Here is a 17,946-nt window from a genome sequence, read left to right as displayed (position 1 = left end):
GGAGATGTGCAAGGGTGGCAGAAAGTTAGTGTTACCATTAAACTGAGGTTGTTTGTCAGCTTTCCTAGACATTTGAACAGTAGTGGTTGAGTCATCAGGCTTTTGCTGGGAAAGCCAAATCAATTCTACTGCCACAAGTAACCATTACCGTCACTTCCATACACTCTAATATACAACCTTTTGATTTTTTAATACTTGAACTTTTTCACTGTACCCCTGTGGATTTTCTGAGGTTCCCAAATTGAAATTTTGCTGCATTTACTTTAGACATTAGTAGAAAATCCGTAAGGGAGAAGGATAGAGGGAAGAGGCTTGATAACAAAGACCTTTATCTCCAGAGTTCTTTACAAATATAATATCTTAGTTATGAATGAAATTAATATTACGGTGGCATTTATCCTTAGGAATATGCTATCCTTAGAAGTTCTTAAAATCTATTTTATTAAGGTATAATTTACATACAATAAAATACACCCATTTTAAGTATCCAGTTCGATGAATTTTGGCAAATGTATATACCTGTGTAACAGTCAACCTATAGAACATTTTCATTACCCCCAAAACTTCACTGGTGCCCTTACCCAGTCAATCCTATCCCCACATCCAGACCCAGGCAACCACTGTTCTGTTTTTATCATTATAAATTAGGTTTGTTATTCCTAGAGTTTCATATAAGTAGAATCATAAAGTATATACTCTCTTTGTGCCTGGCTTCTTTCATTCAGCATGTTTTTGAGATTCATCCTTGTCATTTTGTGTATCTGTAGTTCGTTCTTTTATTGCTGAGTACTATTCCTTTGTACAGATATATCACAATTTGTTTATCAGTTAAATTCTTGATGGGCATTGGGAATCTTTCAGTTTGAGACTATTATGAAGCAACTATGAACATTCATGTACAAGTTTTTGTGTGGAAATTTTTTTTTTCATTTGGGAAGGGGTAAACACCTAGGAGTGAATTTCCTGGGTCATATGGTAAATAGATATATAACTTCATAAGAAACTGTCAACCTGTTTTATAAAATGGTTGTGCTATTAAACATTACTGCCAGCAATGTATGAAAGACCCAGTTGCTCATTGTTGTTGCCAGTACTTGGTATGGTCAGTCTTTTTAATTTTAGCCATTCTAATAACTGTGTAGTCGTGTCTCATGATTTTAACTTGCATTTCCCAAGTGACTCATGATATTGAACAGCTTTTCATGTGTTTATTGGTCATCCTGTATATGGATCCTTTTTTGTGAAGTGTCTGTTCAGGTCTTTTGCCCTTTCAAAAAACAAAACAAAACAAAATAGGGTTACTTGTTTTCTTACCGAGTTCTAAGAGTTTTAAAAAAATATATGTTTGTTCTTTTTTGCCTTTTTTGCCTTCTTAAGGCCAAACAGAATTCTTAAATATCATTTGCATCTCTCTCTAGATAAGGCTTTTATGCCTTATCTATGAAATGTTTGCCTATCCCAATAACACCAAGATTTTCTGTTTTCTCCTAGAAGTTCAGCTCCTATATATAAGTCCAGAATCCACTTATGTTAACTTTTTTTTTTAGATTGTATTTATTTATTTATTTATTGGCTGTGTTGGGTCATCGTTGCTGCGCACGGGCTTTCTCTAGTTGCATCGAGTGGGAGCTACTCTTCGTTGCGGTGCGTGGGCTTCTCATTGTGGTGGCTTCTCTTGTTGCGGAGCAGGGCTCTAGGTGCACGGGCTCAGTAATTGTGACTCACAGGCTCTAGAGCGCAGGCCCAGTAGTTGTGGCGCACAGGCTTAGTTGCTACGCGGCATGTGGGATCTTCCCGGACCAGGGCTCGAACCCGTGTCCCCTGCATTGGCAGGCGGATTCTTAACCACTGCGCCACCAAGGAAGCCCCTAATTTTTTAATAAGATCTAAACTAGAGAACAAGGTTCATTTTTTCTATATGGATATCCAGTTATTTCAGCATCATTTGTTGAAAAACACTATTCTTTACCTATTGAATTATCTTGGCACCTTTCTCAAAAATCAGCTGGCTATATATGTGAAATTGTTTGTGAATTCGCTATTCTGTTCCATTGATCTACATGTTTGTCCTTACACCAGAGCCATGCTATCTTAATTACTATTACTTTTTTTTTTTTATAGACTATACTACAGAGTTCCATCCATCAAGTTACCACGTGCTGTAGTTTAAGGGTGTGATTCTTTTTTTATTTTTTAATAAATTTATTTATTTATTTATTTTTAGCTGTGTTGGGTCTTCGTTGCTGCGCACGGGCTTTCTCTAGTTGCGTCAAGCAGGGGCTACTCTTCACTGCGGTGCTCAGGCCTCTCGTTGCCGTGGCCTCTCTTGCTGCAGAACACAGGCACACGGGCTCAGTCATTGTAACTCACGGGCTGTAGAGCACAGGCTCAGTAGTTGTGGCGCACGGGCTTGGTTGCTCCGAGGCATGTGGGAGCTTCCCGGCCCAGGGCTCAAACCCGTGTCCCCTGCACTGGTAGGCAGATTCCTAACCACTGCACCACCTGGGAAGCCCGATTACTATTACTTTATTGTGTAAGTCTGGAAATTTAGTAGTGTGAGTCCATCTTTGTTTTTATTTTTCAAGATTGTCTTGGCTAAAGTTTAGGTCTTTTGCACTTCTGTCTAAATTTTAGAATCAGCTTGTCAGTTTGCCTGCTAGAATTTTGATTGATATTGCATTGACTTTATAGATCAACTGGAAAGAATGAACATCTTAACAATATTGAGTCTAATTTGTGAACATATATTTCTCCATTTATTTAAGTATTTTAAGTTTTCCCTCAGCAATGTTTTGTAGTTTTCAGGTGTTACACATATGTTGTTAAACTTATTCCTAAGTATTAACATTTTTTTAATGCTACTGTAAATTGTATAGGCAGTTTTTTTAAAAATACATATTTTTAAAAATGAAATGAAGAGACCTTCAAGATGGCAGAGGAGTAAGACGTAGAGATCACCTTCCTCCCCACAAATACATTAGAAATACATCTACATGTGGAACAACTCCTACAGAACACCTACTGAACCCTGGCAGAAGACCTCAGACTTTCCAAAAGATGTATATTTTTTCTTCCTTTTTCTCTTTTTGTGAGTGTGTATGTGTATGCTTCTTTGTGTGATTTTGTCTGTATAGCTTTGCTTTTACCATTTGTCTTAGGGTTCTGTCTGTCCGTTATTTTTGTTTGTTTGGGTTTTTTTAGTACAGTTTTTAGTGCTGGTTACTATTGGTGGATTTGTTTTTTGGTTTGGTTGCTCTCTTCTTTCTTTCTTTTTTTCTTATTACTTTTTATTTTTAATAATTTTTCTTATTTTTTATTTTAATAACTTTATTTTATTTTACTTTATTTTATTTTTTTCTTTCTTTCTTTTTTTCTCCCTTTTCTTCTGAGCCGTATGGCTGACAGGGTCTTGGTGCTCCAGCCAGGTGTCAGGCCTGTGCCTCTGAGTTGGGAGAGCCGAGTTCAGGACATTGGTCCACCAGAGACCTCCTGGCTCCATGTAATATCAAATGGCGAAAGCTCTCCCAGAGATCTCCATCTCAACGCTAAGACCCAGCTCCGCTCAATGACCAGCAAGCTACAGTGCTGGACACCCTATGCCAAACAACTAGCAAGACAGGAATACAACCCCACCCATTAGCAGAGAGGCTGCCTAAAATCATAATAAGGTCACAGACACCCCAAAACACACCACCAGAGGCAGTCCTGCCCACCAGAAAGACAAGATCCAGCCTCATCCACCAGAACAGAGGCACTAGTCCCCTCCGCCAGGAAGCCTACACAACCCACTGAACCAACCTTAGCCACTGGGGGCAGACACCAAAAACAACGGGAACTACAAACCTGCAGCCAGCGAAAAGGAGACCCCAAACACAGTAAGTTAAGCAAAATGAGAAGACAGAGAAACACACAGCAGATGAAGGAGCAAGGTAAAAACCCACCAGACCAAACAAATGAAGAGGAAATAGGCAGTCTACCTGAAAAAGAATTCAGAGTAATGATAGTAAAGATGATCCAAAATCTTGGAAATAGAATGGAGAAAATACAAGAAACGTTTAACAAGGGCCTAGAAGAACTAAAGAGCAAAGAAACAATGATGAACAACACAATAAATGAAATTAAAAATTCTCTAGAAGGAATCAATAGCAGAATAACTGAGGCAGAAGAACAGATAAGTGACCTGGAAGATAAAATAGTGCAAATAACTACCACATAGCAGAATAAAGAAAAAAGAATGAAAAGAACTGAGGACAGTCTCAGAAACCTCTGGGACAACATTAAATGCACCAACATTCGAATTATAGGGGTCCCAGAAGAAGAGAAAAAGAAAGGGAATGAGAAAATATTTGAAGAGATTATAGTTGAAAACTTCCCTAATATGGGAAAGGAAATAATCAAGTCCAGGAAGCGCAGAGAGTCCCATACAGGATAAATCCAAGGAGAAACATGCCAAGACACATATTAATCAAATTATCAAAAATTAAATACAAAGAAAAAATATTAAAAGCAACAAGGGAAAAACAAGAAATAACATACAAGGGAATCCCCATAAGGTTAACAGCTGATCTTTCAGCAGAAACTCTGCAAGCCAGAAGGGAGTGGCAGGACATATTTAAAGTGATGAAAGGGAAAACCTACAATGAAGATTTCTCTACCCAGCAAGGCTCTCATTCAGATTTGACAGAGAAATTAAAATCTGTACAAACAAGCAAAAGCTAAGAGAATTCAGCACCACCAAACCAGCTTTACAACAAATGCTAAAGGAACTTCTCTAGGCAGGAAACACAAGAGAAGGAAAAGACCTACAATAACAAACCCAAAACAATTAAGGAAAATAGTAATAGGAACATACATGTCGATAACTACCTTAAATGTAAATGGATTAAATGCTCCAACCAAAAGACATAGACTGGCTGAATGGATACAAAAACAAGACCCGTATATATGCTGTCTACAAGAGACCCACTTCAGACCTAGGGACACATACAGACTGAAAGTGAGGGGATGGAAAAAGATATTCCATGCAAATGGAAATCAAAAGAAAGATGGAGTAACAATTCTCATATCAGACAAAATAGACTTTAAAATAAAGACTATTACAGGAGACAAAGAAGGACACTACATAATGATCAAGGGATCAATCCAAGAAAAAGATATAACAATTGTAAATATTTATGCATCCAACATAGGAGCACCTCAATACATAAGGCAAATGCTAACAGCCATAAAAGGGGAAATCAACAGTAACACAGTCATAGTAGGGGACATTAACACCCCACTTTCACCAATGGACAGATCATCCAAAATGAAAATAAATAAGGAAACACAAGCTTTAAATGATACATTAAACAAGATGAACTTAATTGATATTTATAGGACATTCCATCCAAAAACAACAGATTACACTTTCTTCTCAAGTGCGCATGGAACATTCTCCAGGATAGATCATATCTTGGGTCACAAATCAAGCCTTGGTAAATTTAAGAAAATTGAAATCGTATCAAGTATCTTTTCTGACCTCAGTGCTATGAGACTAGATATCAATTACAGGAAAAAATCTGTAAAAGATACAAACACATGGAGGCTAAACAATACACTACTAAATAATCAAGAGATCACTGAAGAAATCAAAGAGGAAATAAAAAAATGCCTAGAAACAAATGACAATGAAAACACGATGACCCAAAACCTATGGGATGCAGCAAAAGCAGTTCTAAGAGGGAAGTTTATAGCAATACAATCCTACCTCAAGAAGCAAGAAACATCTCAAATAAACAACCTAACCTTACACCTAAAGCAATTGGAGAAAAAAGAACAAAAAAACCCCCAAGTTAGCAGAAGGAAAGAAATCATAAAGATCAGATCAGAAATAGATGAAAAAGAAATGAAGGGAACAATAGCAAATATCAGTAAAACTAAAAGCTGGTTCTTTGAGAAGATAAACAGAATTGATAAACCATTAGCCAGATTCATCAAGAAAAAAAGGGAGAAGACTCAAATCAATAGAATTAGAAATGAAAAAGGAGAAGTAACAACTGACACTGTAGAAATACAAAGGATCATGAGAGATTACTACAAGCAACAATATGCCAATAAAATGGACAACCTGGAAGAAATGGACAAATTCTTAGAAAAGCACAACCTTCCGACACTGAACCAGGGAGAAATAGAAAATATAAACAGACCAATCACAAGCACTGAAATTGAGACTGTGATTAAAAATCTTCCAACAAACAAAAGCCCAGGACCAGATGGCGTCATAGGCGAATTCTATCAAACATTTAGAGAAGAGCTAACACCTATCCTTCTCAAACTCTTCCAAAATATTGCAGAGGGAGGAACACTCCCAAACTCATTCTACGAGGCCACCATCACCCTGATACCAAAACCAGACAAACATGTCACAAAGAAAGAAAACCACAGGCCAATATCACTGACAAACATAGATGCAAAAATCCTCAACAAAATACTAGCAAAGAGAATCCAACAGCACATTAAAAGGATCATACACCGTGATCAAGTGAGGTTTATCTCAGGAATGCAAGGATTCTTCAATATACACATATCAATCAATGTGATAAACCATATTAACAAACTGAAGGAGAAAAACCATATGATCATCACAATAGATGCAGAAAAAGCTTTTGACAAAATTCAACACCCATTTATGATAAAAAAAACTCTCCAGAAAGTGGGCATAGAGGGAACTTACCTCAACATAATAAAGGCCATGTATGACAAACCCACAGACAACATCATTCTCAATGGTGAAAAACTGAAACCATTTCTTCTAAGATCAGGAACAAGACAAGGTTGTCCACTCTCACCACTGTTATTCAACATAGTTTTGGAAGTTTTAGCCACAGCAATCAGAGAAGGAAAAGAAATAAAAAGAATCCAAATTGGAAAAGAAGAAGTAAAGCTGTCACTGTTTGCAGATGACATGATACTATACATAGAGAATCCTAAAGATGCTACCAGAAAACTACTAGAGCTAATCAATGAATTTGGTAAAGTAGCAGGATACAAAATTAATGCACAGAAATCTCTTGCATTCCTATACACTAATGATGAAGAATCTGGAAGAGAAATTAAGGAAACAACCCCATTCACCATTGCTACAAAATGAATAAAATACCTAGGAATAAACCTACCTAAGGAGACAAAAGACCTGTATGCAGAAAACTATAAGACACTGATGAAAGAAATTAAAGATGATACAAACAGATGGAGAGATATACCATGTTCTTGGATTGGAAGAATCAACATTGTGAAAATGTACTACCCAAAGCAATCTACAGATTGAATGCAATCCCTATCAAACTACCAGTGGCATTTTTCACAGAACTAGAACAAAAAAATCTCACAATCTGTATGGAAACACAAACTAGCCAAATAGCCAAAGCAATCTTAAGAAAGAAAAGCAGACCTGGAGGAATCAGGCTCCTGGACTTCAGACTATACTACAAAGCTATGGTACTGGCACAAAGACAGTATGGTACTGGCACAAAAACAGAAATATATATGGAACAGGATAGAAAGCCCAGAGATAAACCTACGCACATATGGTCACCTTATTTTTGATAAAGGAGGCAAGAATATACAAAGGAGAAAAGACAGCCTCTTTAATGCTGGGAAAACTGGACAGCTACATATAAAAGAATGAAATTAGAACACTTCCTAACACCATACACAAAAATAAACTCAAGATGGATTAAAGACCTAAATGAAAGGCCAGACTCTATAAAACTCTTAGAGGAAAACATAGGCAGAACACTCTATGGCATAAATCACAGCAAGATCCTTTTTGACCCACCTCCTAGAGAAATGAAAATAGAAACAAAAATAAACAAATGGGACCTAATGAAACTTAAAAGCTTTTTGCACAGCAAAGGAAACCATAAACAAGACGAAAAGACAACCCTCAGAATGGGAGAAAATATTTGCAAATGAAGCAACTGACAGAGGATTAATCTCCAAAATTTACAAGCAGCTCATGCAGCTCAGTATCAAAAAAACAAACAACCCAATCCAAAAATGGGCGGAAGACCTAAATCGACATTTCTCCAAAGAAGATATACAGATTGCCAACAAACACATGAAAGAATGCTCAACATCACTAATCATTAGAGAAATGCAAATCAAAACTACAATGAGGTATCACCTCACACCAGTCAGAATGGCCATCATCAAAAAATCTACAAACAATAAATGCTGGAGAGGGTGTGGAGAAAAGGGAACCCTCTTGCACTGTTGGTGGGAATGTAAATTGATACAGCCACTATGGAGAACAGTATGGAGGTTCCTTAAAAAACTAAAAATAGAAGTGCCATATGACCCAGCAATCCCAGTACTGGGCATATACCCTGAGAAAACCATAATTCAAAAAGAGTCATGTTCCACAATGTTCATTGCAGCTCTATTTACAGTAGCCAGGACATGGAAGCAACCTAAGTGTCCTTCAACAGATGAATGGATAAAGAAGATGTGACACATATATACAATGGACTATTACTCAGCCATAAAAAGAAACGAAATTGAGTTATTTGTAGTGAGGTGGATGGACCTAGAGTCTGTCATACAGAGTGAAGTAAGTCAGAAAGAGAAAAAGAAATACCGTATGCTAACACATATATGTGGAATCTAAAAAAAAAAAAAAAGGTTCTGAAGAACCTAGGGGCAGGACAACAATAAAGACGCAGATGTAGAGAATGGACTTGGGGACACGGGGAGGGGGAAGGGTAAGCTGGGACGAAGTGAGAGAGTGGCATGGACTTATATATACTACCAAATGTAAAATAGATAGCTAGTGGGAAGCAGCCGCATAGCACAGGGAGATCAGCTCAGTTCTTTGTGACCACCTAGAGGGGTGAGATAGGGAGAGTGGGAGGGAGTCGCAAGAGGGAGGAGATATGGGGATATATGTATATGTATAGCTGATTCACTTTGTTATAAAGCAGAAACTAACACACCACTCACTGTAAAGTAATTATACTCCAATAAAGATGTTAAAAGAAAAAGTGAAATGAGTATAGTGGTTACCCTTAGGGGTGCTAGTGACTTGAAAAAGGGACAAGGCAGGGCTTGTGAGGCTTGTGATAATCTGTTTCTTCACCTGGGTGCTAGTTACATAGTATGTTTACCTTGTGGAAATTCATCAAGCTGTATACTTAAGATTATGTACTTTTACGTATATTATACTTCAATGAAAATTAAAATAGAAAAAATATATTACATAATAAGAAAGAAGGATATATTTTCAAAAAGAGAGAAGGCCTAGCTCCAGCAGTGTCATAAATTCATTGACTGTTGATTTACTGAGCACTTTACTGTGTGCCAGGTGGTGAGCTAATTAAGCATGGCTTTTCTTAGATTATTTTATTTGATCTTCACAAACACCCAATGGAATAGATTCTATAATTAGCCCCATTTTACAGACAAGGGGAACAGAGACTCAAAAAAAAATCAAGTTATTTGTTCCATGTCACACAGCTGCTAAATTGAGGAGTTAACATTTAAAACCAGGTCTTTCTACTCTAGGGCCAACGCTCTTAAAATAATGCGGTATGGTGTAGTGATTAAGAGTACTCATTTAAAGTGATGATGGATCTGAGGTGTATGTCTTTCTACCTACAAGGAAATACTCTGTTTTGAGGGGTGGTGACTAGAATGTAGTACCAGCAGACAGTTGGCAAACACATGAACTCTCAGGTTATACTTCATTTCTAATAGCCAGTGTTTTAGGTCCCATTTATGATTGGATCATTGAAAGTATGACAAAGTCTTGACTGAACTTTAGCTCCTGCAGTGGGATAATCAATATGTGAAATCCTTAGGCATTTTTATCTGTTAATGGTCTGATAGCCGCTGATCCCATTTTTATAGAAACATCTGGTTCATTTAAAGTATAAACAGAATAATTTCATTACTTTGCTGATTATTGTTTTTTGTTACTGGCGTTTCTGGTCTTTAGCCAGAATACAATACTCTGGTGGCATCCAACTCCAGTCCGTTTCCACCTTTTAAAAGATAAAAGACAAATATATAAAAGGTGATGGAGTGAGAGGTTTTGGATGTTGGGATCAGAAGTGGCGTTTGGTCAAGCTTGTAAACCCACCGATTTATTAGCTCTCAAAATCTTACTCCATATTTCACAAGTTTTCATTTTCTGAGATACAAACAAATAACCTACATAAAACAGCCCAGAAGTCCCCCAAGGCCCATGTCCAACAAGGTTCTTATTAATCATTTTTGGTCTTATAGACAACTGTGGCATTTATGCTGAAAAACATAAAACTGTGTGTACACCAAGGCTTGCTGTTTATGGTGTCCGCTCCTTCTATGTAAATAGAATGGCTTGGGACTTCCCTGGTGGTGCAATGGTTAAGAATCTGCCTGCCAGTGCGCCAATGCAGGGGACAATGGTTCAATCCCTGGTCCGGGAAGATCCCACATGCCGTGGAGCAACTAAGCCCATGCACCGCAACTACTGAGCCTGTGCTCTAGAGCCCACAAGCCACAGCTACTGAGCCCGCGTGCCACAACTACTGAAGCCCTTGCAGCTAGAGCCTGTGTTCCACAACAAGAGAAGCCACCACAATGAGAAGCCGGTGCACCACAACAAAGAGTAGCCCCCACTTGCCGCAACTAGAGAAAAGCCCGTGCGCAACAGTGAAGACCCAACGCAGCCAAAAATAAATAAAAAATTTTTTTTAATTAAAAAAAAAAAAAGGAGAATGGCTAATACCATTCTTGGAAGTATACTTTCAGCTGTGTATCTGGAATCATTTGTAAAGAGGCCTACAGGTAGGAGTTAAACTTTAGAAATTAAGGCAAGTCTGTGCCTTTAATAGCAGAAGTTGATTATCCAAATTTGATACAGTTTTATGGCACATTCAATATGTCTAGGCAGGTATGAACTCCACAGTAGCATGGGTCTCCTTGCCACACTGGGTTTGCCTCTGTCAAATATGCCAAAGATCCATCAAGTTACTTTGAAAAGTACAAAGCAGGGGACGCGGGTTCAATCCCTGGTTGGGGAACTAATATCCCACATGCCACGGGGCAACTAAGCTCACACACTGCAACTACTGAGCCCACGTGCCACAACTAGAGAGAAACCCACGCGCCACAACTAGAGAGAAGCCCGTATGCCGCAACGAAAGATCCTGCATGCTGCAACTAAGACCTGATGCAGCCAAAAAAAAAAAAAAAAAAAAAAAGTACAAGTACCTAGTTGTACCTACCACGTTGTGGTTATCCTCTAAAGAAAATCAACTTTTAGAGTAGCAACAATTTCAGTTAATTTCTGAATCTTACCCTAGTGTTCCCCAGCTTCAAACTTGAGTATGGTCCTTGTCTCCTTTTTTCCCCTCATACCCCATATTCAGCCTATGAGCTAATTCAGTTAGCTCTGCCTTCAAAGTGTATGTTGAATCCCAATTATTTCTCACCACGTCTGTAGCTACCTTACTAAGTCCAAAAGATTGTTGTCTCTTCCATGGACTACTGTGAAGTAATCTGTTAATTAGTCTCCTAATTTCCATTCATGTCCCCTGCAGCCTATTCTCCACATAGCAGTGATCCTTTATAAGGTCTCAGATTGTCATGCTCAGGCTATGTGCTTCTCCATGTGACCTCTCTCTGCATAGCTTCTCATCCTCCAGACTTCCCTCTCCAGCAGGGTACTCTGAATTTCTTACATGGTGGCTCAAGGTTCTAAGGTGGAGTAGGCAGAAGTTACCTGGACTCAGAAGTCCCAGAATGTCACTTTCTCCACATTCTGTTAGTCAAAGGCCAGATTCAAAGGCTAGGACAAACTACTTTTTTTTTTATTTTATTTTTTTTTTATTTATTTATTGGGCTGTGTTGGTTCTTCGTTTCTGTGCGAGGGCTTCCCCCAGCCGCGGCAAGCGGGGGTCACTCTTCATCGCGGTGCGCGGGCCTCTCACTATCGCGGCCTCTCTTGTTGCGGAGCACAGGCTCCAGACGCGCAGGCTCCAGACGCGCAGGCTCAGTAATTGTGGCTCACGGGCCTAGTTGCTCCGCGGCATGTGGGATCTTCCCGGACCAGGGCTCGAACCCGTGTCCCCTGCATTGGCAGGCAGATTCTCAACTACTGCGCCACCAGGGAAGCCCCAAACTACTTCTTGATAGGAGGAACAGAATTCATGTTCAGGGAGGGATGGAATTGTTTGGAGCCATCTTTGGAGATAGCTACTACCACCCAAATGACCTGTATCATCTGGCTTGGACTACTTTTTCAACTGTATTTCTTCTTGCTTTGCTCACTTGGTTCTAGCCATGCTGGGCCCTCCTGTTGTTCCTTGAACATGCCATTTAGACTACCACCCAGGACCTTTGCTCTCAAAATGTCTAGTCCCCTCATTTCCTTCATGTGTCAGTTCAAATGTCATATCTTTAGGGAAACTATCTCTGACCCCTTAGACTTAAATAATTGTTAGGTTGTTTATTTTTTTTAATTGCTACATAACAAATTACTACAAATTTAGCAAGTTAAAATAACACCCATTCATTAGCTCACTGTTGTCTAGGTCGGAAGTCTGATATAGCATGACTGGGTCCTCTGCTCAAAGTATCCCAAGGCTGAAATCAAGGTGTTGGCTGGGCTGAGTTCTCATCTGGGGAAAAATCTTCTCAGCTCATTGTTGTTGTTGTTGTTGGCAAATTCAGCTCCTTGCCTTTGTAGGATTGAGGTCCCCATTTACTTACTGGCTGTCTGCTGGGAGCTGTTCTCAGCTCCTAAGGATGACCAAATTCCTAGTCAGGTGATCCCCTTCTCTTCTGCAACCAATTGGAGAAAACTCTCTGCTTTTAAAGGGCTCATGTCATTAGGTCACACCCACTGGACTAATCTTCCTATCTTAAGGTCCTGATTTGGGACCTTAATTAAGTCACGGCAGTACCTACATGTTTGTTTGAATAACTGAGAGAGATGCTTGTACACCAGGGGTCAAGAATTTCTTGGGGGACCATCTTAGATTTTTGCCCGTCACAATAGCATATATTAATTTTTTTTTTTTTTTTTTTTTTTTTTTTTTTTTTTTTTTTTTTTTTTTTTTAAATTCAAGCATCTTCTTTTTTTTTTTTTTTTTTTTTTTTTTAATTTTATAGTTACTTTATTTATTTATTTATTTATTTTTGGCTGTGTTGGGTCTTCAGTTCGTGCGAGGGCTTTCTCTGGTTACGGCAAGTGGGGGCCACTCTTCATCGCGGTGCGGGGACCGCTCTTCATCGCGGTGCGCGGGCCTCTCACTATCGCGGCCCCTCCCGTTGCTGGGCACAGGCTCCAGACGCGCAGGCTCAGTAGCCGTGGCTCACGGGCCCAGCCGCTCCGCGGCATGTGGGATCTTCCCAGACCAGGGCTCGAACCCGTGTCCCCTGCATTAGCAGGCAGATTCTCAACCACTGCGCCACCAGGGAAGCCCTATATTAATTTTTCTATCCCTTTATCCTGCTTTATTTTTCTTCAAAATACTATCTACATTATATTTTCTGTTTGTATGGTAATGTTTTTAGCTTGCTGTACCTACTACAATGTAAGTTACTGATGGTAGAGACTGTATTATTTTTGTTCAATCCTGTATTCCTAGCACCTAGGACAGTGTTTGGCACATTATAGATGCTCAATTAATATTTATTGAATGAACCAATTAATATAGAAGACTTTATGGCATATAATTTTGATGACAGCAGAGATAGGATTTTGGGGGGCTTGGGGTGGGGAAAGGGTATACTGAGCATTGATGTTATTTAAGCTTTATCTCCAAAGGTACCAGGGTCTCAAATTATTCATTGGCTTTTCTTTGCATGGAGGATTTCTTACTTGACTATTAAAAAATAAGTTGTGAGTAAGTAATTGTATAAATGCCTAGTAACTGGTGTATACAAGAAAAAGCAAATTAGCTTTTTTGCTTGCTAGTAATAGCATGCTTTCATGGGTTTTCATCTATGTATCTCCAAATAATGCTTTCCTATGAACTTTTGGAAATGGATACCTTGTCATCCAGCAGTATTCCTGATTTACCAACTTGCTGTGGTATTTCTGTGGCTTTTTCCATGTAACTGCTGTTTGCAAACATCCAATTACTAATAGAGTAACAGAGTGAGCTCCATCATATGAGACATACATAACATAGCATGCCAGACTGGAAAATTATATAATTTCCCTTATTTTCAATACTTATATGTTTCTTTCAATCCACCTCTTCTACAGACAAAACTTGCCAATGGCACTTCCAGTATGATTGTGCCCAAGCAACGGAAACTCTCGGCAAGCTATGAGAAGGAAAAGGAACTGTGTGTCAAATATTTTGAGCAGTGGTCAGAGTCCGATCAAGTGGAATTTGTGGAACATCTTATATCCCAAATGTGTCATTACCAACATGGGCACATAAACTCGTATCTTAAACCTATGTTGCAGAGGGATTTCATAACTGCTCTGCCAGGTATGTCTACAGATGTTTGTGAGCCATTAATTTGCCTGGAAGATATGTTACAGTGATAATCATACTAAATCTACAGCTCTATATCTCTCTATTTTAAAAAATCTTTGTTGGCTTGATTTTTACAAACTGAGTATTTTAATTATACCTTCTTGGGATATAAATACAAAAAATCAAACTCTATAAATAATAGAGACTCCTCTTTCCCCTCTCTTCTCCCTGTCTCTATTCACCCTATTTTTACTCACACGTAGGTTTAAATAGAATCTTTTCTGAGGTGTTGTCTGGTTTGAGATGTGTCTTAGTTTTAAGGTATATTAACTAATGTATTTGAATTTGGATTTCTATGGGAATTTATCAACAGAATATTTACATTATAGGAATGAATAAGAAACATTTTTAATTGAATATTTTAGAAAGAATGGTATCTCAGGAGCCTTGTTGTGATATTAAATATGTAAATGCCAGGGTTAACAATCTCACTGCTCAGGAACTAAATAGCTATTATAAACTATATATTTTTTAAAATGTATATATATATTTGTACATACACAGACACACATATACACACACACACTTAAAATACTTTGGAGAGTGCTGTGGTTGTTTCACTGAATGCTTGATGGTGATCTAGGATACTATGTAGGCATCAGTATTTGGGGGAAATGCTGTCTCAGGAAAATACAAGTTTCTCACCTGTGTTAATAGCTTATTTTAAAAGAAAAATAGTACAAAAGTAAGTGAATCTCTAAAATAGCTTATCTTGTTTTTATTTTTTTTCAGTTGTTTGCTGATTATAGCACTTATGGGAAATTTAGAAAATTCAAAAAAGTTTAAAATATAAAAATAAAATTTACCAGAACCCTACCATTCAGAGAGAACTACTAATATGCTATTAATATTTTTCCTAGGTGTGTATATTTCCCTCATAAGTGTTTGTAACATTTTTTTCTTACTGTATTCTCTTAATGTGTTTTTCTAAGTGTTGGTTCTTTTAAAAAATAATTTTTTTATAGTATTTATTATTTATGGTGATTGAAGCACATATTATTTAAACCCTTTATTGAACATTTAGGTAGTTTAAAATGTTTTTTCCATTATAAACTGTGCTGTGGTGGACATTCTTATTCATCTTTTGGGCATCCTAGGGAAAAAAATACCAGAAGTGGGATTTCTATATTAATGAATTATGAACATTTTTTAAGGCTTCTAATACATATGCCAAACTATCCTCTAAGAAAAATATACCAACTTATACCTTCCCCCCCAAACTGCATATTACCACTTTGCTTAACCTTTGCCAATTATATCTTTTTAAAAATTTGTTTTTCCAAAATTGGAATTTAAATTGCCCTTTAAAATAAAAGAAATGCCTATTTATATCTTAGAAATAACCATTTTCAAGCTGAGTTTGTTCCTATATCTTTTGTTAAGTAGAATAGATTTCTGCCTCTTCTTCACTCATTGGATTTTATTTTAGTCATAGGCAAACAGTTTTCTTTGTGCGAACAATCTGTGTGTACCTCATTACTGTGCTCTTCCCAGTCACTGAGACATGTTACGATCTCAAGCATATACCACTAAGAATTGAACAGGAGATGATTAGACTTGTGTATCCTTTGCCTAATACCAATCTCTGATGTATATCTGCTGACCACTTTATAAGACACTAAATCATCAGTCTAATGCTTTATGGCCACTTTAACTTATGAACCTACACCATCTGGCTGCATTTAGTAAACCAAACTACTTCAAAAAATGCCTGTAATCCATTAATGTAATGGGTTTGTTTGGAGTGTTAGGTGAAATTACTTCCAAAGACTTATTATAGGGACAGAGTGAAAGATCAGGAGCAATTTCATGCCAGCCGTTAAAAACAGGAATGCATTTTGGGAACTTCTGATGGTGTAGGAAGTTTCAATATAAAGATGCAGAAATTGTGCCATTACTGTATTTTGTATGACGAACTAATTATTATATCTTTAATTGGCTTATAGTCATGTTTCTTTAATAAGAATTAGGTGATGAATGCCTCCATCTGCTTGTGCTTAAATATGAACATGTGATGCCAGCCAAACAAGATCCATTTAATGCTTTCTTTTCCAAATCTGCTGAAAAATGTGACTGATATCCATACAATTTTTATAATTAAAATAATGTTTAAGCACATTTGGATTTTTGCTAATGGCATCCAAATGTGTCTTTGTATGATTCAGGGGAAAGACACAAAATGAAATGTGGTATTCTCTCTCCTGTTTGTTAAGTTTGTGCCTAAGGGAATCAGAGTATGAAGGAATCTTTTCTGCACTATTTAAGTCTTTAGCAAACCTCTGATATGTAACCTGTAAAGAGAAATAACTTTGAATGTTTTTGTCTCACTTGTGAGTTAGAACAGCAGCCAAAAGTTAGTGCGAATATCCTATTTTATAGGATTTGTTCCTCTGAGGCCCCAGTACAGATTTGGGTAGTAGAGAATCGTAATTGAGAAGCCCACCCAGTTAACACAGTCCAAGATCTACTTCCACTGTTTTTCTCTGTATATCCTACAAAAATAGTCTCTGAAATTCTAAGTTATCTATTGGTCTGGGATTTTTTTTTTTTCCATTTTTGGCCAACTGTCATTTAGGCTTTATAGCAGCAACTGTTCTCAATTATATTTTTTAAACATCTAAAATTAAACTCATACTTGAACTTAAACATACCTCTCGGTCATTCCTCTTGGGATGTTTCTATACCACTCTGTATTTCCTTCTTCTCTCCTTTCTGCATGCCCAGAATTCTATAATCCAGAACATTCTGACTTAGTGCCTCTCCCCCAGTACATTTAAAGGATATTTCTTTTACTGAACAGCTTAGGAACTGCAGCAGTAATAGAAACAGAATGAGAAATGGACCTAATATAGAGAATTGGGGTGTGGGGGGGTCTGAACCACAGAGTTTGAGATGCCATCCATAGAACATCCCCTAGTGCCAAAATCCATATAGATAGATGTGAATTGTTTCCTGGAAATGTTTTTATTTTTAATATCTTGGGGGGTTTGCTGGTTGTTAGTTTTCACTTCCTTATCTAAAGGAAGATGGAAAATACTGTTCATTTCTGTAACCTTATAGAAAAATTATTGACACTCATTTTACCCCAGTCTGTTTGAAAAAGAAACTGACCACACTAGGGACAGTAGTGTGCCTTCATAGCAGAATAAATGCTGTTCTGATTTAAAAGACCTTTTGTAAAAAATCATTCACCACTATCTATGTTCTTTTTCTTTGCCTCCTCCCCCCACCGAAAGCTCGGGGTTTAGATCACATCGCTGAGAACATTCTGTCATACCTGGATGCCAAATCACTATGTGCTGCTGAACTTGTGTGCAAGGAATGGTACCGAGTGACATCTGATGGCATGTTATGGAAGAAGCTCATCGAGAGAATGGTCAGGACAGATTCTCTGTGGAGAGGCCTGGCAGAACGAAGAGGGTGGTGAGCC

At 37.9% G+C, this 17,946-nt stretch overlaps 1 protein-coding gene across 11 annotated transcripts in view; it reads left to right on the top strand.

The window, feature by feature from the left end:
- BTRC (beta-transducin repeat containing E3 ubiquitin protein ligase) overlaps window positions 1–17,946 on the top strand; it is a 197,867-nt gene that overhangs the window by 158,464 nt on the left and 21,457 nt on the right. For all 11 annotated transcript variants that reach the window (XM_007187315.2, XM_057531305.1, XM_007187319.2 and 8 more), the window contains 2 exons: window positions 14,237–14,468; window positions 17,753–17,939. In XM_007187315.2, the coding sequence (XP_007187377.1) occupies window positions 14,237–14,468; window positions 17,753–17,939 (419 nt within the window). The remainder of the gene's footprint in view (window positions 1–14,236; window positions 14,469–17,752; window positions 17,940–17,946) is intronic.

This window comes from Balaenoptera acutorostrata, chromosome 16, assembly GCF_949987535.1.
Source record: "Balaenoptera acutorostrata chromosome 16, mBalAcu1.1, whole genome shotgun sequence".
Taxonomy (NCBI): domain Eukaryota; kingdom Metazoa; phylum Chordata; class Mammalia; order Artiodactyla; family Balaenopteridae; genus Balaenoptera; species Balaenoptera acutorostrata.
The sequence above is the reverse complement of the archived record's forward strand: the minus strand, read 5'-3'. Positions and strand labels throughout refer to the sequence as shown.